Source organism: Indicator indicator, chromosome 20 (genome assembly GCF_027791375.1).
Source record: "Indicator indicator isolate 239-I01 chromosome 20, UM_Iind_1.1, whole genome shotgun sequence".
Lineage (NCBI taxonomy): Eukaryota > Metazoa > Chordata > Aves > Piciformes > Indicatoridae > Indicator > Indicator indicator.
In genome coordinates, this window is record NC_072029.1 from 7,223,389 (window position 1) to 7,249,068 (window position 25,680).

Consider the following 25,680-nt stretch of genomic DNA (forward strand, 5'->3'; position numbering starts at 1 on the left):
GGTCCACATTTTCCTTGGGACTTTGCAGGGAGACTTTAAAAAAAACCAAACCATCAGTGGTTAGCAGCATTTTTATTATTAAATGACAGAGTGGTGGGGAAGGTACCATGAAATTTGGACAACAAAAGGAGGCAGTGATCAGTGCTGCTTAGCAAACACATCTTGCTGAGCAACAGCAAGAAATGGATAGCAAAATCACTTTGCCTTGGTCTGCTCACACTGAGAACTGATGGCACAGCAGAGACAGACCTCTGCCAGGGAAGCAGTGAAGAGCATCTCAAGACATTGCTGCTACTGTTTTGACTTGTAGAAAGTTTGACTTTAAGCAAATCAGTTCCCTTCTGCCAAGCTCTCCTGCAGGTGTAACGAAGATAATGATGCTTCCTTCGCAAATTCATTTAAAGCTCTTGCTCAAAAACTATATATGAAAACCAGATGCTAGCCTTTCAATGAAGATCTACCACAGGAGTTCACCTGCTGGAAATCCCCCAGGACAAAGTGAAATTTTAGTGTTTATTTCTCCATCTCTCCCTCTCTTTCCCCCCCCCCCCCCCCCCAGCACATTTCCTCTTGCAGCACATTTCTCCCCCCCCTTTCCCATCCTCTCTGAATTCCTCTTACTTTCTCAGCTCCTGCTCTGACCTCCCCTGGGGAGATGACTCTTTTTCAGGCAGTTCACCATGCTGACGTGCCTACATTTTGTACAGGTGCAAAGGGGTGTGTAACCATGAGGGAACTGCACAGGATGAGAAGCCCAGCACTTAGGGGACTTGGATTTTACTATGCAAGTATTACCTGGTGAGGGGCAAAGCATCCCACAATGTGCTGACAGAGATAAGGAGCCAGTTCAGGGAAAGAAAAAGCAGCAGCCCTGCAAACAACTGTTGAGCACTTGGGGAATTTAAAGCATAGGCCAACATCTTGGGGGAAGAATGGTCTGAAACATTTCTGTGAGTCTGGGGGTGGTCTGCTTGTTTGATTTTCTAATTGTCTGTTTGATCTTCTCTGTTTTCCTCAGCCCTGAAGGAAGTACCAAGGCCAAAGGACTCCATGTTTGGTGGTTGTAACAGCCCAGCCCTAGCCTGCAAGCACCAGAAACTGCACCCTGAAGCTTTCCAAAGCAATTAGGAAGTGTGCAAGTGCACAGCTCACCTGGGATTGCAGCACTCACAGGAACTCTGCCCACCTGCCAAGCCTTGCTCCCTGTCTCAAGCTATGCCCAGGGTGCAGCCGAGCAGGCAGCAGCTGCTGACAGGATTCAGGCAGCTGTGGCCAGTCCATGCTCACCCTGGGATGCACTTCCACAGCTCTGATAAGGGGTTTTAGCTGCTCAGCTGCTATAAACTCCAGAGATAGGGTGTGACTAAAACCCTCAGGCTGCTCCCTTCATGGGGACAGACAGCACACACACACCAAAAAACGATCTGCAGTGCTTATATAACATACTAATAACCCAAAGCTCTGAGCACTTTCAGGCTGGCCATGATGAAATAAACCAGCCCCACAACTAGAACACACTTAGTTCTTTTTTAGCATGCCATTAAGTAGCACAGAGATATCTGAACAAAACCCAGGTGAGGCTCCATGTTTTGCACCCAAGCTGCAGACAGGGTCTAGGACTTAAGCTGCTTGTGCCAGCAGTAGAAGACACATTCCACTTGCTGGCACAGCCTGCCATGGATCACTTTAAAGCAGTCTCAGAAATATATTTATTCATGCAACTTAAAGTCACAAACTACAGCCTGCTGCTGTTCTGCTGTTCAGAATGATCAAAGCATCAGTGACTATGAGCATTTCTGATCTTTCCTGTGCTTGTTCTCCAGATGCTTAATCTCAGCTAATTGCAGGGGAGAAGATGTCTGAGGATGTCACTTCAACCAGAACAAAATGTCAATTCAAACCAGAGCTGGAAAGGACAAATTTAAAAATCATTTGGAGTGGATTTATGATGTGTGCTACACTCAGAAGTGGAAATTACTACTGAGAGTTCCTAAAATAAAAGTCACTGGATTATTAATTATTGGATTAGGAATTCACACAGGTGCCTTGTATTTAAAATCAGTGAAACCCACTGATTTCAAGGCTCACCTCTTATTTTCATATTTTCCTCAGGACCAGTTCTGGCTCAAATGGTAATGAAAAAAGCCACTCCATATTTATTATTTAGTTGAAGAGTGAAGAGGAAATGAACGGTGATTAAACAGAATCACACGAGTAAGGCTGTGTCTGAAATTTTGCATGACTGCCTCAGAGGTTCATTTTCTCTTTCCCTGCTTCAGTGGAGGCTGCTCTCTCCTCATGAAGGAAGAAATAAAACAGCCTATCCTATCCTGCAGTTTTGTTTTTTTTTTTTCAGTGCTGGACCCTCATATATACATCAACATAGTTTATAAAGCCTCCTTAGAGCAGTTTGAAACAAAGGGCTGGAAAGAGAAGTGTTAACATCTGACTGCCCTTGTGTTTTGCTGGTTCTTAGAGTTGCACTTTGCTCAAGCAGATGCTGAATAAGTGTACACTATTCCTATTGCTGGGAGTTACTGAATGCTCTGGTTGTGTGCTTTGCTGGGCAGGGTGGCTGGTCAGATAAATCTCTGCTGTGCTTTAATGACCAGCAGAGAGTGAGGGTAAAATGCAACAGGTCAGCTTCTGAAAGCATGAAACTTTATGGATATTCTGGATGATGTTCAAATTCAGGGACAAAAGAACAGGCTCCCTCACAAGGTTCAAAGCTGAATTGTAGCTTGTGAGGGCAGAATTCATCACACTGAGGGCTAGGCAGGTAAAAGCAGAGGTCTGGTTTGATGGTCTATGGACCTGCCTCCAGGGTGAGTGTAGGGATGCATCCTTCCAGGAGGGAAGACAAACACCTGGCTTGCATGGGTTAAAAGCTCATTGAGATTAATTCCTTCAAGTTGAAATAAGCCTTTTAAATACAGACCAGGGGGCCTACTGCATCTGAATGCATCTCCAGAGGAGATCTGCTCACTGCCAGAGCTGTGCAGCACCTACCAGGTTGTGGTGGAATCAGTTCAGCTCTGGGATTGGGACCCTACCATTAAACCCTACACACAAATACAAATACTGACTATGTATTTTATCTGAGAATGTTACACAGCCTGGGCCACCTACAATTTGTGGAACTGAAATGAACATTTGGAATCAAACTTCTTCATCTGTTCCCTCCTCCCTACATCTTTCCTGGGTGAAATCCTGGCTTTGGATAGCAATCAGTTATACCATGACCTAATAAAAGGTGTTACCTTCAGCACATTTTTCTTTCTCTTCATCATTAATCTTCAAACAATCTTTTGAATCTTTCTTCCACATTTTTTCATCTGCCAATAGTTTCAAGCGATGTACAGACAAGGTGTGAAAGCAGAGGCAATTTTCCCACTCATACCTCATAACTAGGTGGCATTTAATCCATCTCTCCTAAGAAGAATCAGTGCTAGGAAAAATTTGAAGTCTGAATCCAAAAGAACAGAAAGGAAATGGCTGCAGTACTTGTCCTTATTTGTTTTAAATACACAGTAATTAAATGCTGATTTTTGGTCTGAGCTGTGCAGTCAGAGACAGCAACTGCAGAAGGGTGTGAGACTGGTACTGCATCACAGCAAAACTCCTGACTATTTTAATGACAACTCTTCATCTAGGTCCACCAAAACACTTCCCCTATATCATCACCGAGGGGCAAAATGTCCTCTGTCCAGATGGCATAGCAGTATTACAAAGACTTTAAATATTATTTTTTGTAGAACAATCTGAAATGTGTTGAATGCTCATCCTAGGAAGAGGTGCTGGAATGCCTGTATGAAACCAGCTGCTAGAGCAGAGAATGGCACTAACACATGAAACACATTTTGCCATTGGATTAGCTTTTTGAGTAGACCCTGATCTCTCAGCAAGCTTTAATCCCTGGGGACAAAAAGAAAATATATTTTAAAAAACCCCAAGCCAACCTAATAGATCAAAATTCATATGTTACAAAGTGGCTTTCTGTAAAGTCTGTCTTTGAGGAGCCCCTGGGATCAAAATCTAACCAGATGAAACTCTCTCTGCAACAATTTGTTGGCAAAAAAGTCATGCACCATTTCCACTGAGAGTTACTAATAACAACCAGCAGTACTGGGGTCAGGCATGGGGGAGATCCCTCATGCCCACCTACAGACTCCATCTGCAGCCTCCAGCCTGCTCTGGAGTAGAAGTACATTAGTCTGTTGAAGCCAAAAGCACTAGATCTATCACTGGAATTAGGGCTCTGTGCATGTGGCAATCAAGGAAAGCACAACTGAAACACTTCAAGATTATTATTTTTAATTGCTAACTTCTCCTCTCATCTAAAATCACAACGCTGCTGCTTTGGAAGTCCATCTGCTCCCACACAGCACGTCTTGAGACCTGGCACAGGGCTGTTCTGGCACTGTGAACTCTGTGATGGAGAAAACTTCTGCCTCTGAAGCCTTTGTGAGCCTTGCCACCAGTCCCAGAGCCACATTAGCAGGTCTCCAGAAACTATCAGCTCACCTTTGACAGTGTGGGGAGCTGCTGCTGGTGGTGCCTAGGTCAGCAGCTGAGCGAAACCAGGCCAGTAGCTGGAGGCTGTATCTGGAGAGAAAGATGCCCCATAAGCAAGAGACCAATTGTTCACCTGTGTCCTAAGCTAAGCATCATTGTGGCTTCTTCCTTTTGTTTCCCTTTTTTAAAGATAGATATCTTTTAAATATATATATTGTGTGGAAAAAACGGTTAGCATGAGCAAACTGCCCACTTGGTGCTAACTCTCTTCTTTGCCATGTTTTAACCAGAAGGTTTACACAAACATGAAGGCAGTGTGTTATTCATCATAACCTTTTCTTCTTTTTTTCTTTTTTTTTTTTTTTTATCAGCAAAACATACTGTTACCCATGTGGCTTTGGGATTTATTTTTCTATTCTGTTGTTTGGAAATGGCAATCTTCGAGAGTGATTAAAAAAAAAATGCTGTGAAAGAAGTCAGCAAAATATGAAAATAGAAAATGAATCCTGTGAGTCAGAAACAACAGAAATCTCTCAATAATATTGACAAATATTCAGCCCCCCAGGGCGGGTTGTGGCTCTTGCTGTATCACCAGGCATAGTCTAGTTCAGCCTCAGCTTCTGGAGCTGTAGAAGTTACTGAGTAAAGTGCTGTGGTGTCTGGCTGCAGAATTTCAGACTAGATCGTCAGGAAATGGTCCCTATTGGCCTTGAAAAATCTATGGATTGCAATTACTACATTATTCTGGATAATGATGCAATAATGCTGAGAATACAGAGTGTTTTCCATTTTAATATCCTACTCTGCACTACTCTTCCTCAAAGTTGTGACAGCCGTGACCTTTCATGGCCATTGTACAGGAAGGGAAATAGAAATGGGCAGAGTAAGGGGAGCTACTCAAGGGTAGCTAGAGAAGTACCAGCAGAGTCATGGCTAGGATTGAATTTTATGTCATTCTCACACAGCTGTCTTTGGGTTTCTCTTTTCATAAGACAGTAAGAAACTCCCCAGAAGTCTAAGGACTTTCAAAAGTCCCCCAGAGATCTTAACTGGACCTGGAGTTGCCTGACAACTCAGTTTATGAGATTTACCTGCGAGTCCCACTCAGTGGATGGGTAAATGAAACCAAATTAAATCTGACGGAAGGTAGTTGTAGCCCAGAGGGATTTTTCCCAGCTAAGTTTTGATCAGTTCCACCCAAACTATGTGCTGTGATTAGACACCTGAGTCCAGCAGAGTATTGGATGTTGGGGGGTGGAACTGAGGCAGCTGTGTCTAGAAACATGCAGTCTCTTTGAACCTACTGCAGAGGACCTTGGAGAACCTCAGCCATCATTATTCCTTGGGCTGGAGAAATGCAGGAACAAACAGCTCTTCTTGGTGGAATTTTCTACTGCTGTTCTGAAAGCTTCTCAGCCATGGCCTTTTGCTGATTAATGCAGCCTTTTTATCACATCTGAACATTGTGCCCAAATGCAGTGTTTTACAAAGCAGCAAAATTCATAACAAAGCAGAATCAATAAATACAGTGCAATTCCCTTTGGCAATTCAAGCATTCTGTTAAAATTAGGATCTGATTATAGCTGTGGAAACCTATTTTCCTGAATCCTAAAAAACACATTTTGCTTTACATGAAAGCTTTTCAGAGCTGTGGCCAATGCTGGCTTTGAGCAATCCACATTTTTCAGCACATTTTTTCTCTTCTCTTTTCCCAGATAGATGCTGTGCTGACACATCCTTCTCAAAAAATCTTATTTTCTACTTTAAAACTCCCCCTGAAACAACCAAACCCAAACAGGAAAAAGCAGCCAAGAAGATCACAAGAAGAGGAAACTGGGACATTTAGGATGCACTGTCAAAGCCAAAGAGTTTTCTCATGATGTATCAATTCTAACAAAGTTTTGAAACAGAGACTGAAGAAAGAGGGCTGCCTAGCTCCACTGAGGGTGAATTCACTGGAGCCCTAATCTACAGCTGGGGAATGCTAGTTCAATTTCTTCGAGTCCAAGTAGCTTTGAATGAAAAACTCACCCTGAACTAGGCATGGAAGGAATCATAGAATGGTTTAGGTTGGAAGGGACCTCAGATCATCTACTCCAACTTCTCTGTCATGGGCAAGGATGCCTCTCAACTAGACCCTGAAGCAGCATTTCAGCAGCCTGGGAGGACTGAGTCACACAGAAACCTGATGGCTGCTAACAGTCCTGGGCAGGGACACAAGCTCCTTGACAAGCCAGCTTCTAGTTAACTGCACAAAGCCTTTGCCTTTCCAGTGGCACAAGCAGGAAGGGACCACTGCTTCAATAGGGCTTGGTCTCAAAGGAGGCTGACACAGGGTGCTGTGCTCACACCTTCTGGATCCATCCCAGCCCCATCTTAATGAAGTGAAAGGACAATTTCCCCTCACCTTCTTTAATAACCAGTTCCCTAGCCTCTGAAGTAATCCACCAGCCTCATGCTGTGTCTGCAATTTCTGCAGTATCCTTTACATAACAAAGCAGTCTGGACTGACCACAATAACTCATCCAGTGCTAGGATTATTTCTCCCGAGGCAGCGTTCAGCACTGCAGCCCACAGTGCTAGGTGCATTTTTTTCCCTTTGCCTTACTTCTGGGCATGGCTCTCTATGATAATTTCGTTCAGAGATCCCCCAAGGTATTGTTCTGCTCAGTCATATGAAAAATAGGAAAATAATGCACCTTCATCCCCATTCCACAGATGGGCTATTCATCAGCATAAAATCAACTTTACAGCCTAGGAGGAAGCTGCTCCCTGCACTGAATAGCTGCTCCATGCATTTCCAGGCTGGTTTCCCAAGCTGCAGCAGGCTGGCAGCTGCGTCACAGCGATGCGATGCCTGCAGCACCCCAACAATGCAGACAAACAGCAGCAGCCCAGCCCAGGGGGTCACCTGTGTTTACCCTCCACCTTTATAACTAGGACAGTATAGCAATTTCTTAGGATCTGCATTGTCTTCCTCATTAGGGGTATCTAAATTATTTTCAGATCATAGAGTTATTTAGATGGTTCTTTCCCCCTCCCCCTGCCCCTTTATCACCCACTCACAAGAACAGAATTTGTCCACTTAAACCAAACATGGGATGGACAAAAGGAAGACAGAGGTTTCTTCCCCTTGTGCAGCCAGTAACATTCACCAAACCCAAAGCTTTTGGGAGTGATTCTAGCCCAGCTGCTGCCATAAGCATTCTCTTTGTATTTCCACCTTGATGCTTGCCTGTAGGACCCCAAATGCAGAGCTCTGGGGTTAAAAGCATCCTGACAGTCACAGGAGATGATTTGTGTCAATGCCTTGGAAACGGACAGGCTCCTTGGATGGCCTCTGTTTGAATCTGGCCCTCTCCAGCCAGTGTGCTCAGGATATGACTTCCAAGGATTTTGGTCTGGGAGTTCTATACTGATGTAATCTAGGTCAGCCCCATCTGAACACAGAGTGATTCTCCAGCGTGAGCTGCGGTGTTCCTTCCAGGCAGCCCCAGATTTGGGAGTTAACAGAGAGCATTTTGTCTGGGAATGGGATGTTAAATCTGTCAACCAGAGTCACAAGGAGAGAAGGCACAGGTTTGTACAGTGAGAACACATGTGCAGCAGAAAGTGCAAACTTGTCTTTCTGGGTACCCTTCAGTTCTCCAACTTCTCTGAAAGCTGCAGTGGACATCTTCACCCCATCACATCACCTACCAAGGCAATGAGCCAGCTCACGAGGTTGCAAGTGGCTCCTGCTTAGATGAGAGCTCTGTCAAATATGTGTGCAAGAGAGCTTCAGCACAGCTGTAGGTTAATAGGCAAGCAGGAGGAAGACCCCATGTGGAGCAGATGCAATGGTGTGTTTCAGACCTAAAGGGAGCGTGGGATAAAACAGGAGCTGGGCTATCAAGGAGTCAATGGTACAAGGCAATACAGCATGTTAGCAAGAGATAGAAAAGCACCCCAGGGGAGAAGAATGGAGACAAGCCCTGGGGCAGATTCTGTTTGTCTCTTTGGCAATCCATGTAGTGAAAAAGTGAGAGCATGTCTCCAGAAGAAAAGATGGACAAAGAAGTAAAATCCTGCCAGGGAAGGAGGAGTGGGGAAGTGGAGGATTTATTAGCTCAATTTTTAAAGCAATTCGTTTTCCTTTTCAAGAGACTCTTGGAAAAAAAAAAAAAAAAACAAAACCAACAAGGAGTCAAGAAGCCCTAAATTACCTAGGAAGGCACTTTAGCAAATCAAGGCCTTGATTATTCCGTGGTTTGCCCTAGATTCAGGAGGTGTAAAATATGCAACGAATACTACAGGACTAGCTGCCCCCCATGGCTTCACCTCAAGAGCTGGAGCTGTAATGGGGAAATGTCAGCCCCTCAAAAACGTTCAAGAAACCCAGATTGGCCTGGTGCTGCAATACTGCCCTCAGGAGAGGTCAGAAACCCAGGCACACCTTGTTCAGATGGGCACAAAGTGAGAAGGTACCAGAAGGGGAGATGTCCCAGGATTTGTGACCTACACCACAGAGCAGAAGGAGAGGCAGAAGCTGAGTATGTGAAGGAGTTGTGAGGACACTGGGATCATGTTGCCTCTTTACCATTTAGCTATGCTGCAACCTTGTGGATGACCCTGGGAAACGAAGAGTTTCGTGAAGGAGACTGTCTGAAGAGAATGAGACATGACAAACTCCTAAAAACTCTCACAACTGTTTGAAACACTTCTGGCATTTCCCTTCCTCCTGTTTCTGCAGCACCACTGACCCTGGCTGGTCTCCTCTCCTGCTTTCATCCACTTTTGCACTTCTTCCTCAACGTCCTCCCCCACTTTCTTTGATTGTACCTTCCCCTCCCAAGGCTTCAATTTAATTTCAATCCCCTCATAAGCTCTTCCAACCTCCTGATTTACAGGCACCAAAGAAGTTAGAAAGCCCCTCCATACTCAGAGCAGACCTGGTCCAGCTGGATTTTGCCTCCCTTTTAGAGCTTGCTGAGGATGTACGACCAAACAAGTCAGCTCATCTCTGATCCAAGAAGGGCATCGTTGCAAAGCAAGAGTTTACCTTTTTGTCTCTAATCTCTTACTTTCCTGCATGGCACTGGTGTGGGTGTGTGCTCCCTGGACCTCTCCTCTGCATTGCAGCTGCTCAGATGAAGCAGAAGGTGGTCAGATTTTCACAGGTACCGATGCCTTGGTACCTCACCCGTTCCAGCGAGAAGTAAACCGGGTTTGAAGCGCATGCTAGCTTATCTCCTCCCTCACCAGAACAAAGCTCAGGAGGAGGAGATGCAAGGCCTCCCTGAGGGTGCCAGGAAGACACGGTGGATAATAGGAAATTTTTGGAAGGAGATTTGAGAAGTGGATTTGACTCCCTCCCTGTATTGATAAAGGCTTATCACATTGCTTAGCAAACCCAGAAACCACACAGCGAGGCGGCGGTTTGAAATGTTAATGCATCTTTAGAGAGTAATCAGCAACACTGGATGGCTTGCACTAGCTCTTGGAGAGGCTTCTTTGTTGTTTAAGAAATTAAATAGCATTCATCTGGAGCTTCTTGTCATTACTGCATGAAAGAAAGGTTATTTCTTTAGTGACAAAGAAGAGATCCGGATGATAAACATTATACAAGAGTTATCTGCCCAGATGTCTCTGGGATAGTGTGAGCTCAAAGGCAGTGCTTGTCTCCCTGAAGGGCAGCTTTGGGCAACGTGGCTTTTTAGTTTTCACACAGTGCTCAATGATTTCAGGAGCACAGGACAAAGGCAGCAGGATCTGCCCAGATGTGGTGCCCTTTCAAGCCCCACTGCTGAGTCCCTGTGTAACCTTGGGTAAGCCACAGAGCCCCTGCTGCCTCAGCTTCTGCACTGGGACAATAACCACTGGAACAGCCAACATCAGTAGTGTTTTGGTGACCACCTACAGGTTAACTGCACATGTCAGGTGTTCTGTGATGATGAGAGACAGACTGTTTACAAAGGCCTGCAGTGACAGGACAAGGGGCAATGCCTTCAACTAGACAAGGGCAGATTTAGATTGGATATTAGGAACAAGTTCTTTACTATGATAGTAGTGGACCACTGGAACAGGTTTGCCCAGGGAGGTAGTTGAATAGCTCCCTGGAGATATTCAAGGTAAGGCTTGACAGGGCCCTGGGCAACTTGATCTAGTTGAGGATGTCCCTGCTGACTACTGGGAGGTCAGACTGGATGACCTTTGGAGGTGTCTTCTGGATCATTCTGTGATTCTATGATTTTTAAACACAGCTTCCTCTACATACTGGTACCCACAGAAGCATTCCCTCACTGGCTGGTAGATTTATGTGTTACTGAAGCAATCCCTGAGCCAAGTGTCTGACCTCCAGGGCTGGGTTCAGCTGCGTATCAGTAGGTAGAGCTGGCCACCAGCTGCCCTGTTTCACCATGCATGAATGAGCAGAAGCCATCCTGGGCAGCCTTCAGCTGCTCTTGAGAATGGGCTATATTTTAGAAATAATTGCAGGTTTTGGTACTTCCACTTCTGATGTCAAGTAAGGGGTGCCCCAGGAAGCAGCTGCTGGAAAATGTGAGGGCCTTTTTAAAGATCTCTCTTGGAACACACATAAGGTGGGAGGCCAAAAATCACTATTGTTTTTATATTCATAGGCACTTCCTTTTATATTTCTAATTTTGTTTTTAAGAGGATCCTATGTCTCCTCATGTTGTTACTTCACAAGCAATTTGTCACCTTGCTGTTTGCCTTTTAAACATTTCCTTGCTTTGCTTCATTTTATAAACCCTGCTGACAGAAGGTAGGGATCATGTCAGGTAAGGAAGCATCTTCCCTTTTGGAATAGGTGCACTCTGCTCTCTCACCCCAGCAAGATGCTGCTTCACACATGACAAAATGATTCCAGTCTGGGGAGACCACCACCTAACTGTTAATAGATAACTTGTATGAATAAGAACTCGGGAGTGAAACAACCTTCTGATGGATTTTCTTGGGAGGAATTTACATCATTGTGTGATGAATTTTACATTTCCTGTGCCATATCACATCATATCATACATATATCATATCATATCATATCATGTACCATATAATATATCATACCATATATCATATCATATCTCACTGTTCTACTTGGGACTCCAGCCACTGCAGCCTGGACAGCTTGGGTTTACTGTAAATGCAGCCATTTAATCTGTACCTACTGCCTGAACCCTGAGGAGAGTCCATACATCCCCAGCCAGAGTCCAGCCCATGCGGGAGAGAGAGGGAGGAAAAGAGAGAGAGGGAGGGAGGGAGAGAGAGGAAAAGAGAGAGGAAAAGAGAGAGGAAAAGAGAGAGGAAAAGAGAGAGGAAAAGAGAGAGGAAAAGAGAGAGGAAAAGAGAGAGGAAAAGAGAGAGGAAAAGAGAGAGGAAAAGAGAGAGGAAAAGAGAGAGGAAAAGAGAGAGGAAAAGAGAGAGGAAAAGAGAGAGGAAAAGAGAGAGGAAAAGAGAGAGGAAAAGAGAGAGGAAAAGAGAGAGGAAAAGAGAGAGGAAAAGAGAGAGGAAAAGAGAGAGGAAAAGAGAGAGGAAAAGAGAGAGGAAAAGAGAGAGGAAAAGAGAGAGGAAAAGAGAGAGGAAAAGAGAGAGGAAAAGAGAGAGGAAAAGAGAGAGGAAAAGAGAGAGGAAAAGAGAGAGGAAAAGAGAGAGGAAAAGAGAGAGGAAAAGAGAGAGGAAAAGAGAGAGGAAAAGAGAGAGGAAAAGAGAGAGGAAAAGAGAGAGGAAAAGAGAGAGGAAAAGAGAGAGGAAAAGAGAGAGGAAAAGAGAGAGGAAAAGAGAGAGGAAAAGAGAGAGGAAAAGAGAGAGGAAAAGAGAGAGGAAAAGAGAGAGGAAAAGAGAGAGGAAAAGAGAGAGGAAAAGAGAGAGGAAAAGAGAGAGGAAAAGAGAGAGGAAAAGAGAGAGGAAAAGAGAGAGGAAAAGAGAGAGGAAAAGAGAGAGGAAAAGAGAGAGGAAAAGAGAGAGGAAAAGAGAGAGGAAAAGAGAGAGGAAAAGAGAGAGGAAAAGAGAGAGGAAAAGAGAGAGGAAAAGAGAGAATGAAAAACCCGCAGAGAAAGAGGGGGAAAGGTGAGGGAGTGTCTCGTGCTTACAGTCAGCTGTGATCTCGTAGGGGGAGTGGAGGCGCGCGTCCCCGCAGGGCGAGGTGCTGACGTAGAGGTGGAACAGGATGTTCTCCCGCAGCCTGTAGCCTCCCTCTTTCAACCGCACGAAGATGGAGCGCTCCCAGTCTTCTCGCCGCTTGCTACGATCACAAAAGAGGTGCCAGGTCATTTGTTATGTGCCAAATCAGAAACACTTCTGCTCTCTCTCTGGTTTGTCTCCCTCTGTTTGTTTGTTTTCATCAGCACCTGGCATCATCTGTCTCGCCTAGTGACAGCAAGAGGAAAACAATGAGCTTCTCCCAGTGAAGAAATGTGTGATGGGGGTTGACGCTGTCAAAGTGCTTTTGGTTTGCCACCAAGTGCCACATCCAATCTTTTCTTAAAGATCCAATCTTTTCTTAAATCCCATTAACATCACTGCACCCCAGATGTGTGTTTATGTGCTCCACTGAAAAGGGCCTCGAAGGAAGCACTTGGATGTTGTGACCTCTGCCAAGCCTCCTTGCTCTCCAGGCATTGCTTTTCTTCCCCATCCAACCAGAGCCACCTAGGAGTGCTCCATCTACACCCTAAACGTCCTCTTGGACACCTGGCATCGTTGGCAGTCAGAAGACATTCTGAGAAGTGAGGACAGAGGTCCCTTCCAACCCTTAACATTCTGTGATTCTGTGTGACAAAGCTTGTGTGGGTTTTTCTCAGCCAGGTTGAAAAAGAGACTTATTAAGATGAAGGTTTTATCTTTGCGGTGGCTCAGCAGCTAGATGGGGACACAGTGCACACATTCCATTATCAACAGCTGCCCGGGAGGCCAGAGCCTCCCAGTCCTGCAGTTTGCAGCAACAGCTCACATTAAGGTTATGCTGCCCAGTGGTTCCTCAGCTGATTGACATTGGGGAAGCTGTTGGTGATTTCTGACCAGGCAGCTGCTTCTAACACGTACATGTGGGGGATGGCTGTGATAATCCCTTTGAAAGGGAAAATGTGACCAGGGAAATTATGGTGAAATTATTTCCTTCTGATACCCCCAGTCCTTCCTTCAAAAACTCAAGGGTCTTTTTTTTTTTTTTTTTCCCCCAGGAATGTCCCTGATCACAGTGCCACCTGCAAGTAAGGATTTTCCCAGGAGGCTCTTAATAAGCCAGAATCCTGCCCATTTAATTCACTGCAGGACAGTCCATTAACCAGGGTGATTTCTGCTGCTTTCTCTGCCTCCTGTCACTGCAAGCAGGGGTTCTTTCTGCTCAGCACAAGTCCTTGGCTTTAACCCAAGCTGCCTCTGCCTGTTTTCTCCCAGTGCAGCCCCTGTGCTGCTGAAGCTGTTTGGCTGTCACTCTTGCATGGTCTGGGTGTTTTGTCATTTTTTGATGCTGGGATGTGTTTACTGTCAGGAGGAATTTACAGGCACATTAGCGGCCTGTCAGGGACAGGGAGCCACACCGGCTGCCGAGCTGGAGCTGCCACGCACAGCTCCTTCATTTTCTGCTGGCTGTGGTGGAATTTCCCAACTGCACTGATTTTATTATCGTCCTGATACAAGCCTCTGAAATAATGAAGTACCTGCAAGTCCTGATGCTTGGACTTCAGAGCAGTTGCAGCTAGTTTTAAAAAATTCCCTGCCAGATCCGCTGGGAGAATGCAAAGCTCCACAGTCCTAACACCTGCTGTTATGACGTGAAACCTCAACAGAACAGGGGGCAGCTCACAGTACTTATGAAACAGCTGCCATGTAGGTTTGGAGCAGTAACTCTTTGGCCTCCATTGCAGGGGTTCCTGGCAATCAAACACCCATGCTGGTTTCACTGGTTATTGTTTTTCACTCATTAACTTGCTCTCTTTCCTCTCTCTGAGTACCAAAAAGGGTCTGTGGCCAGTTTGGCTGATGGGCTGGGTGACAGACAGCTGCTCTAAAAATAGATGGCAGGGCTGGAAGGCAAGGCAGCTTGCTTCTTCCTCCAGGAGGCTGAGATCCTCTGATCACATATGGACCTGACCTTATTTTGGAATAGTTCTTGTGGTTGAACTGAAACATGAGATTCCTCTCTACATAGTGGCTGAATATGTTTAATAACAACACTCTGAGAGTTTGGGATGCAATGCTGTCTGTCATGGCTTAGCAGAGGGATGTTTGGTGGTCTTCAAACCCCAAGGGGACCCAGGGGCACTGTAAAAATAGTCCAGGTGGAACATGAGAGGCACTTCTGCAAAGACACTTCTCCCTCATCACCAACACACTTCTGTCTTCCCTCTGGGATAGCAGTTTTGAGCTGTGAAGGGGAGAATGAGTTTGTACTAAAGGTCCCTGGCAATGTCACTTTACACAAAGTAAAGGAGGAGAGCACACAGGGAGCCCACAAAGGTCATTCATTAAGGGGGTGGTACCAAAATGTCATTTCCATATGCTGGCAGTGGCTGAAAGCAGAATTTGTCCCTAAATCTTTGTCCATTATGAATTCCTGAGGGAGAGTTAGGATCTGAGGTTCAATTGAAGAGGAGAATGTGCTGAATTTTAACCTTGTGCTTAAGTTCCTTATTTATTGCAAGATATGCATGTGTTTGGAGCTGACTTCAAGAAGATTCTGAAGCACATACTTACAGTTTAATTGTGCTGAGAGTGGGCTTTACTCTCTACCAGAGCAGCAGAGGAGCTGTTTTAGGCATGCAAACCTATGTATGGGAAGTTCCTAGTACTACACACTAAAGCATGTCATCCTAGAGAAACTAACAGCAGGCTTAAAAGGGAAGGAGCTGCATCCATGAAGAGGCTAGTGGGACAAAAATAAGGAATGGAGAAGAGGAGAAGTAAGGATGGAGAAGAGAAGGCTCCAAGGAGACCTTCTTGTGGCCTTCCAGTATCTGAAGGGGCCTACAAGAAAGCTGGGGAGGGACTTCTTAGGGTGTCAGGTAGTGTCAGGACTCGGGAGGAGTGAAACAAAAATAGAAATGGGTAGATTAAGATTGGATGTTAGGAAGAAGTTCTTCACCATAAGGGTGGTGAGACACTGGAACAGGTTGCCCAGGGAGGTGGTGGAAGTCTCATCCCTGGAGGTTTTTAAGGGCAGGCTGGATGTGGCTGTGAGCAACCTGATCTAGTGTGAGGTGTCCCTGCCCATGGCAGGGGGGTTGGAACTGGATGATCCTTGAGGTCCCTTCCAACTCTGACAATTCTATGATTCTATGTACAACAAGCAGCTGGTTTTCCTGGGAAAAACCCTTTACTCGACTGGATGAAGGCTATTCCTTGCTCTTTATGTATAAAATTAACAGTGGTTTGCACCTGACTTGGTTTTAGCCTCTGCTAAAAATCATCCCTCTGGCACCTGCAGGGCCACTAAAATAGCAAGAGTGACATGGTGCTGATTTATTTCAAGAGTAGTCTATTAGTTTTAGTTTTCTCTAAAACAGGAGAATTGGACTTTCTTTTCTTCCCTATTGGCCAGTCAGTATAAATAATGCCACTGAAATCAGTGTAAATTCCACTGTCATCACTGCAAGAGGAGCAGACTATGGCATTTGTGTACTTTTTCATGATGATTTTTAGGAAAAAGCTTCTCAAAAGGTCCTTTCTTGTCCTTCTTTTGTCCAGCACAAAATTTATGTCTTACTTTTCATCCTTTTTGTGAAAGTCTTGAGAACTGGAGGATTATGGTTGTCATAAAACTCCACTCTGGGAGGGCTAAGGCTTCTAATCAGACTGGGTAGAAGCTGACAGGTTTTAGTTGTGCTTTTAGCTTTTATTTAACTCAAGCTCTAGACAATGAATTGTTGAAAGAAAGTTTCCTTTTGAAGTATTTGCCACTCTCACTTCTTAGAGAGGATAAAGCCCCTGCTCTGAAACCCTCCCAATAGAAGTCAGGGAAGTCATATCTCTAACATTTAGCAATATGAAAAGAATGGGAAAAAAACCCAAACAAAACCCCTGTAATTTGCATATTGCTGGAACTTTGGCTTGTGGAAGGGATTGTTCTGCAGTTAAAACATCTGAAGAAGTCACCCTATGCTTTTGTTACAGAAATGGTAAAAGCTCTGCCCCAGTACGTGGCAATTCATCTCACCCACAACAGAGACTTGCTAAAGCCCACTTCAGAGATGCCCATTTCTCTCCACTGCTGACAAAAGCAGCCTGAGGATCTTGTTCACACTTGATTGACTAACTTTCAGACATCTCAAGTGAGATTTCAAGAAGTAAATTCAACTCAGTGACTCTGCCATTAATTCTCTCTCCTGGCCCTTGCTTCCTGCAGCCTGCTTGTCCCTGCTCTTTGAAGCCTTTATGCTACACTCAGCCAAATATGTATTTTGTTTTCACTGAGGTCAGTGGCAGTGTTTGTAAACTCTTGAAAAGTGCTTCCATTTCAAGGACAGCATCATGCAGAAAAATAATTCTTGGACTGGGAGTTCCTGAAGTCTGAAATCCAGTTGTGGAGATCACTTTGGGCAGGTATGCTTGTTGAGAGGAAGGGATGTGGAAACAGGGAATACTCTTGGCAGAACAAGCTTGCCTGTTTCATAGGGAGAGCCAGAAAATGCAAGCTCCCTGAGGCAAGAACCACATTTTCATTCTCTTTTGGGGGTTATGGAACCATCTTTTTGGTCTCAGTTCATATATGTCTTTGTACAAGCCACTGACCTGAAAGAGGACTTTAGTGTGGACTAGATTCGTGCAAGTGCATAATGATGCAGAAGCCAGATTGTGTTTTCCCCAAGCCTGAGGAGCTACCGAGTAGGGAATACCAGCAGAGCTGAGTCAACATGTCTGTCCTAAAAAACCTGAGGCAGCACCATGTGATTTCTCTGCCAGTGGGAGGTGTCTCTCTTTTTCTAGAGGAAGAGGGGTAAATCTGACTTTAATGCACAGAAAATGCATTATTCATTTCATTTTGAACACCTCCATTTCCTCACCATATGACAAAGCTGCTGGTGATGGCACAAAACTGAGTGTAGTCACAAAGACTAGAACTGGAGAACAACAGATTAGAACACACAGCTTTCTTCCTTATGCACTTTCAGCAGGTAAAATCTAGTTTGACAGTATCTCCAGTTCTGTCTTTCAAAGGTGCTTAGCCCTGATAATTTTGGTTGAGGTTTTTATCAGGTGTGGTATTCGGGGAAGCAGTGGTGCCTGCTCTTGGCTGAACGGAGAGTGATTTGAAGTTATTGTGAATGTAGCTTGTGCTGCTCTGTGAATTCTCTTAACAGAAGGATGTTAACATTGATCCAAATAAAATAATAATATGACTGAGCATGTTAGGGAGGTGGATCAATACAACAGTTTAAGATACAGCTGTAGCACTTGTTTCCCAAGAGACCTCAGCACATAGCAAGTGCTAGGGCTGCTACACTGCCGAAAACATAATTTAGTGTAAACTTGAAAGCAGTTCAGATTGAAACAGAAAGAATATCGGTTTTGATTAAACCCTTCAAGGCTCTTTGTTAGCCAAGCTCATCTACTCAATATACTCTCTTGTCCTCAGCTCCAGCCTGAAGTGAAAATAACTGTTATTGTTACTAACTTTGCTTCAGCGCAACAGCACCATAGGTGCTCACAAGAGCAATACAGCCCTTCTCTGACTGGTCCTTGTGTCTCTGACCTGATGCAAAACCTTCTGAAGTCAAAGGGAGTTTACAGACTGAGCTCCATCGTATTGTTGACATATGTTCTTCTGAGTCTGCCATCCCACCTCCAGGCTGGACAGGCCCAGCTCCCTCAGTCCCTCCACACAGCTCAAGTGCTTTGTCCCCTGAGCATCTGGGTGAGCTCTGCTGACCCCACTTCAGGTGGCTGATGTCTTTCCTGTATTGGTCAACCCAAAACTGCACATGGTATTGTGGATGTGGTCTAATGAATGCTGAGTAGTAGGATTTGATCACAATCCTTGACTGACTCTTCATACAGCTTGGGATCCTACTGATCCAGTTTGCTGCCCAGCACACTGCTATGTCAGGCTCAGCTTGTCATCTGCCTGTGAAACCTGTCCCTTTGCAGCAGAGCTGCTCCCCAGCCAGTAAGGCTCCAGTCTGTGTTATTGCCAGTTGTCCTTTCCCCCTTGTTGGGGACACTTTCCATTTGGCCTTGCTGAGTTTTCTGTCACAGTTCCTGCTGCCCCAGTCCTCCAGCCTGCCTGAATGACAGCCCAGCCCTCAAGCATGCTGACTGGTCCTCCCCAGTTTGGTGTCCTCTGCCAAGCTTACAATGAAGCATCACACAGCCTTTTCAAGACTGCTGATAAGACATGATTAGTGAAATCCCACGAGGGACCTCCTCACTACTCCACTTATTACCAGCTCCCAAGCAGTGTATGACCCATTAACCATTTAGATGGTAACAAGGTGGATTTGGCTGCAGACAGGAACAATAATTAATCTGTAAGGATTCTACATGCTATAATGTTTTCAAACATCATAAAGAAGGAGTGACTGATAGCATCTTGCACTTTGGCACAAAGTTATCTGTGCTATTAACACTCATTGGCTCTCTAGTGAGTCAATGAAGGCATTAATGATCAATAAATCACTTCCTTGAGATATTTTAGCAGCAGTAAGGAAGACAGGGAAATGACTGCAGCGAGCAAAATGACCCTTTCCAGTCTCTAGCCAGTGAACGATGCTAATAAAGCCTGCATGTAAAGATTTGTACAAAATCATCAGGCTTCATAAAAACCAACTTTATGAGTCATATCTAATAGCTATTGAAGGAAAATCAGCTGAAGTAAAGGAGCTCATGACCCAATACTCTACACTATCTAACTCCCTCATTTTTCTCTGTGCACTGTTGGTCCTTCATCAGCTGAAGACTCAGAAACAACAATGTAAAGAAACGAATAGTTCAAATGTCTAGAGGATGGATCTGTTCCACTGAAGGCCATATAACATCCCCCAAGCGTCAACAGAATCCAGTTACCTTAAGTGTAACTCCAGCTGTGAGTAGAGGAAGTGAACAAATGCCCTTCTGGCCAGGATTTCTGCATGGCAGTCGTTGACCGCAAGCCCTTTGTCATTGATGTACTCCCCATTTATACATTTGGTGCCCGATGACAGCACAATAACCTGAGCTTGCCTGATGTCCAGACCTGTAGGAAGAAAAACAAAAGGGTTGGGAAACTGGCAGGGTGAGTATGAGATCAGGACTGTTAAAGTTCTCACAGCCCTCACTTGGATCTGGCAGCTCAGACAGCCCTAATGTGAGGCTTGTTAAGGTGATGATGTAGCCTTTAGAATATGCAGGCATCTTACACCTCTGAGTTATTAAACAAGAGCTCTACTTCAGCCTTGATGCTAATTCCAAGATTAGAGCTTGCCATGAAGTTTACTTGTTAAATCAGTAGCTACATCATAGGAGAGCATATGCTGTAGGGAGACAATGAAGATCCTCTGCAGTGCTGATAAATGGTTGGGTTTTTATGAGCTGCTGAAGACATCTTCTGGTGGGAACACACACTCCCTGTAATGTGCAGTTTCATTGCTGTTGCACTTTAAGTACTAAATAAAATGCAAGCAACACTTCTGAAGCTGCTTTTTAAAAATTTCTGAGTAAAACCAGATCTGACTTTCAGTCCAGATTCCTTTTCATGCCTCCAAGAGCAGCCATTAGGGTGCCTCTTCCACCATGGTGGAACAAGCTGGCAATCTCAAAAGCCCAGGAAGTGAAGACAGGAGCACATAGGGAGAAAAGCAGTTACAAAACATTTGTGTTTATTCCAGTTTTATTACTACACAAAAAGTTGAGACAGACAAATGGCTCCAAAGAAAGGTGTTTATCCTCTGTACATTACAGTTGCTTTGATGTCACTTTGCTTTAGGGTCACTGCCTTCATGAGAAAAATAATGGGTATCTCAGACAAGGAACATCCCTCTAGTTAACTCTGGGCTAACACCAAATGTTTCATGAGACACTGCCTGCAGCAGAGGTGTCTGAGCCCCACTCAGCATTTCAGAAAGTGCTGTGTGCTTTCCTGAACAGTATATAGTATTATCCTTGGCTAAAAGGTCCACGACAACAATCAGCTGGGTTTATTCTATTCTATTTGTTTACCAGCATACACAGAGTTTTGTTTTCCTCAGCACACCAGGAGGCAATTCCCTTGTTCAGAGCCCACGAGCCTCTCTACTTGCACCAAAGGACCTTCTCAGGGCATTGAGACTGCTTCCTTCTCCTTACATTATCATGCCCCTAATGCTCCCCCCACCTCCCCCCATATTTCCCCCTTTACCCTGCAGCCAAACCATCCAGCTCTCCAGGAGCTGTATCTTACCCATCCCAATAAGCCCAGTGAATGGTGTCATGCCTCTTATCATTTCAAACACTTAATCTATACCTAAACTTAACTCTTTCTTCTTCTCCAGTAGGAGTTTTAAGACGATGAAGGGATTCAGGACTTTCTGTGAGGTCTGGATGTGTTCACAAATGAAACACAAAGACACCCAGCTCCTATTGGTACAGCAATAACCTGAATTCCTCTGATGTTGTTTGCTACCACATGTCCACATGTAAGAGTGCCTGGGGTGTTCATTTTTGGGTGAATTAACTCCATATGTTGGCTTTCAGCTCTATGGACCCCCAGTAGGTAGCCATGTGTGGACAGGCTGTGGTGCCTGCCAGCCCTGGCAAGGTGCACATGCTTGCAGAACATCACTTAGATGTGACCTGAGGCTGGAGGAAATGATTTCCAAGATTTTTCAAAACAATTCTGAGTGCTAAACATTACAAATTTCCATGTATTTTCCATCTACAACAACAGAAAATCATCCCTGTTCCCCCACGCTCGGAAAGACCCAAGAGTTATGCCTCAGCACTACGGCACTCAAGAAACACAGATGCACATGCCTTATGCATTAGCTCTGAAGTGTTTACACCTGCTGGGGAGCCAAATGGGGACAGTGATCTGTGACCAGCACAGCACCACTCAGTGCTGCAAGTGAGAGCACCCAGCGTGGTGAGAAGCGCTTGCAACACCCTGACAGGTGCCCGATGTCTGCAGGAGCATGCATGCTAACAGACTGCTCTCTTTCATGCCTTGCTCTGTACATACACAGAATAGGAGGTCTGTCCCCTGTGAAATGCTGGGTGTTACTGCCAGAGAGCACAGGAGGAATCTGTCTCAAAATCAGACACGTGATGCCTTGCTGATGAAGGCAAATTTGAACACTGGCTGATCACACTGGCATTATAGGCAGCACGTCCAGCTCTGGAGTCTAGATGCTTGCTTCAGTGATTCAGAATTAATAGGCACTTCTGTACACTTGTCTGTTTTGCATAAACCCAGTCATTACTAACTCTTATTAATAATGTTTGCTTTCTCTTTCATTCTGCCTGCAGAATCCTTCAAATTTCTCAAGTGCTTTCACAGAACCACAGAAACATTCAGGTTGGAAAAGACCCTCAGGATCACCAAGTCCAACCCAGAACCCTACTCTGCAAGGTTCATCCCTAAAACATATTCCCAAGCACCACATCCACATGACCTTTAAACACACCCAGGGTTGGTGACTCCACCACCCCCCTGGGCAGAACATTCCAATCCCTGACCACTCTTGCTGGGAAAATTTTTTCCTACTGTCCAGTCTAAACCTACCCAGCCACAGCTTGAGGCCATTCCTTCTTGTTCTATCACTAATTACGTGAGAGAAGAGACCAGCACCAGCCTCTCTACAATGTCCTTTCAGGTCGTTGTAGAGAGCAATGAGGTCTCCCCTCAGCCTCCTCTTTTCCAAACTAACCACCCCTAGCTCCTTAAGTCACTCCTCGTAAGTTTTCTTCTCCAGGCCCTTCCCCAGCTTCCTTGTCCTGCTTTCTATTTAGGAATGCCAAGCTACCTTCTAAACATGGATTAATTCAACCTCAGACATGTGACCAATTTAGATGGAGCACATCACCAAGTTGTGCCTAGGGAATCTAAAGCGTTGGGTGTGGCAAAATTCCCAGACTGGCACTAATCTGGCACCACCAGCCATATGCCAGCTTCCTTGCTTTGGAGCATAGAGCAGGAGATGATGCTGGAGGGGTATTGCTCTTGGCAAGATGCCTGTTCTTCCTGAGGGGACCCAGTCTCTGATGAAAGACCCAGGGATCTAACTGTGTTCAGGTCATTTGACAAACAAGAAGAAATGGCCTTCATTATGATGACCTTAACTCCTGATCCACTGATCGTCAGAGTTCATCAGGCATTGCTTTCCCTCAGCTGCCTTCTGTGGAGTAATGTTTGAGGAGACATTAGGTTAGGAGTAAGTATGGAGCGATCCATAACAGGCACCTGCATTAGGTTTCTATTATTTGCCTAAAGACTCCTAATAGTTTTCAATTTGAAAAGGAAATGGAGCAGGGGAAAGGAAATTGGGGAGCCGTGTCAGCATGCTGGCAGGGTCCTGTCGAGGAGGACAGCCAGGAGAGCAGGAAGGGAATTTGCCCTATTTCATTTTCAAAAATGCTGCCAGTTAATTAGTTGCATTACAGGACAAAAATGTACCCACAAATGACACACTGTCTTTGAGCACAGGTTCAGTCTAAAGACCTGGTGAGGTAAGGACCTTTCTGGTGCTCTGCTGAAAGCCTGAGCCTTGCCCTGGGGTCTCTACTAGGCAGGATGTCCCCTCAGGCAGACAGGGGACATGACCTTGCTAATGTTCATTTTTTTGAGTGTCATAGTCCAGACTTTGAAGAGGGACTGAGAGATCTGGGGCTGTTTAGTCTTGAGAAGAGAAGACTTGAGAGGGGACCTGATCAATGTCTATCAAGATCTGAGGGGTGGGTGTCAAGTGGAGGGGGCCAGGCTCTTTTGGTGATGTGCAGTACTAAGATACAAACTTGAGCACAGAAAATTTCACCTCAACATGAGGAGAAACTTCTTTACAGTGAGGGTGACAGAGCACTGGAACAGGCTGCCTAGAGAGGTTGTGGAGTCTCATCTGGAGGTTTTCAAACCCCACCTGGATGCATTCCTGTGTGGACTACCCTGGGTGATCCTGTTTTGGCAGGGGGCTTGGACTGGATGATCTCTGGAGGTCCCTTCCAAGCTCTAATGGACTGTGATACTGTGACTTTCAGGTCAGAGATGAGCTGTTGAAAAGAAAATGGGCTTTTATTGTAAGATATGCTCAGTTTGCTGACACCAGTGGTGGGGTTCACTTCAGCTCTTCTGGATGGCTAGAGTTTAGATGTCTGTAGCTGAGCTAACTGCTGTAGGCTTTCTTTACAGTTAAAGGAGTGGAACTTTGCTGGGGGGGTCATTCATCTGGCCTATTTACTTTTGGATAGTCAGGGTCTCTCCATGAACTCTGAAGACCAGCCAGCAGAAGTACAGCCTTCTACTACAGACAGATGCCTGTTGTAAGATTTCTCTCACTTCAGGTAAGCAAATACAGCGTGAAAATCAAATAGTAAAGTGGCAAGCAAAGTAAAAGTAGCATCTTCACAACATTTTTAAAGTGTCTTTTTTTTTTTTTCCCCTAATGTTTAAACTTTTGGAGTCAATTTGCTCATTTCTCCCCCCCCCTCAGCAATGAAAGACAGTATTGAGGTTCAGGACTGGGCACTTTGCTTTGAGCTGGGTTATGGACACACATCAGCCAAAGAATGCTGCTTTCCTTACCCCACCTCCCAAAACATCTGCTCTGCAGCCACTGAGCTTGCAATACATTCAGAGAGATGCTGACAGAGAGACTATGCAGGGAAAAATCTGAAGGTTTGCTCAGCAGAGAAGCTGGACATGGAGAACTGGCTGACATCACTTGGACTAGGTATGGGCTGTGCTTTTACAGCCAGTCCTGGCCACAGACACAAACTGTCTGCACTCACCTGCTGCAAGACACATCTCTACCATGAAAACCAGAGAGTTGTGGCTAGTCTAAGCTAACTTGAAGAGGGTGAGTGCTGAAAGGATGGAGTCAGGCTCTTCTCATTGATGCCCAATGACAGGACAAGAGGCAATGGATAAAAGTTGAGACAGGTCCCTTCCAGCCCCTAACATTCTGTGATTCTAGCGTACTACAATCACTAAGACCTTCCATATCACAGAATGTGTAGCCCTGCACATTTATGTATAGGAAAAGGAAACCCACAGTCACTAAGGAATTGTCAGAGGTGCAGTCAGAAAACTAAATCCCACTGCCTGTATATTGGAGAACTTCTGTGACACCCAGTGAGCTTAGCTCTCATTGAACAGGATGAAGTCTGCAACTGCTAATGTCAGCATACAGCTGGGATCACACTCTGGCATCTCAGCAGGTGGCGTCACACCTAAAGAAACACCAGGCAGTATGCAGGTGCCCACTTCACTGGATGTTCCATACCCTGCTAGCTTCTTTGCTGTGAAGGTAACTCACTGCTTGGAATACAATTAGAAAAAAAAAAAAAACCAACAGAAAAATCAGGTTTGATTAATTAAAAAAAGAAAAAAATCCCACCACCAATTTTATTTGGTTAGGGACAACTGACACAAAATCCTACAGAGTAAAATGGAAAGGCAGAAATAATGATAGTGTAACATCAGCCCTTGTGAATAATTCATGTTATTTTTAAATGGTGCTGCTTCTTTCTTTGATAAGCAATAATTTTATGCTCTTTCTTTGCCCTTTTTAACAAGTCAGTCAAAAGGATTGTCCATTGTTATCTGCAAAAAGGAAAAAAAAATAGTGTATTTGGAATAATTTTCAAGGCAGCTTAAAGAGAGCTCTAATCACATCTCATAGCTGAGTAAGTTCAGGTTACCATTCCAGGTTTGTTTAGGGAAGTAAAATTTCTTGGTGCTACACAGAAGTGACAACCCTGCATTATTTTCTGTTATCTTCTTCCCTGACAGCTCTACCACATCCTTAGAATGGCTTTAATTTTGTAATAAGAGATAGCCAAGACATGAAAGGGCAGTGATACCAGAGAGGTTGCCTGCTGGAACATGCTGTGGGCACAATCCTGCACTCCGCTGTGCCCAGGCAAGTCCTCAAGCCTATGCAGAGCACTGTGGGGAACTGCACTGCCAGGCTTGGGCTTTGCTGGCCATGCTGGGAGTGGGCAATGTCCCCCTCAGAATACTTCTGCAGAAGAGGTGAGGAGCTGTTAGCTGTATGCATTTGT

At 45.0% G+C, this 25,680-nt stretch overlaps 1 protein-coding gene across 1 annotated transcript in view; it reads right to left on the minus strand.

Annotated features, from left to right (window-relative positions):
- The window catches only part of ADARB2 (adenosine deaminase RNA specific B2 (inactive)), a 96,583-nt gene that overhangs the window by 17,684 nt on the left and 53,219 nt on the right, over positions 1 to 25,680 (minus strand). The window contains exons 4-6 of the mRNA XM_054390096.1: positions 19,516 to 19,684; positions 12,606 to 12,757; positions 6,543 to 6,552 (exon numbers count right to left, since the gene is read on the minus strand). Coding sequence (XP_054246071.1) covers positions 6,543 to 6,552; positions 12,606 to 12,757; positions 19,516 to 19,684 — 331 coding nt within the window. The remainder of the gene's footprint in view (positions 1 to 6,542; positions 6,553 to 12,605; positions 12,758 to 19,515; positions 19,685 to 25,680) is intronic.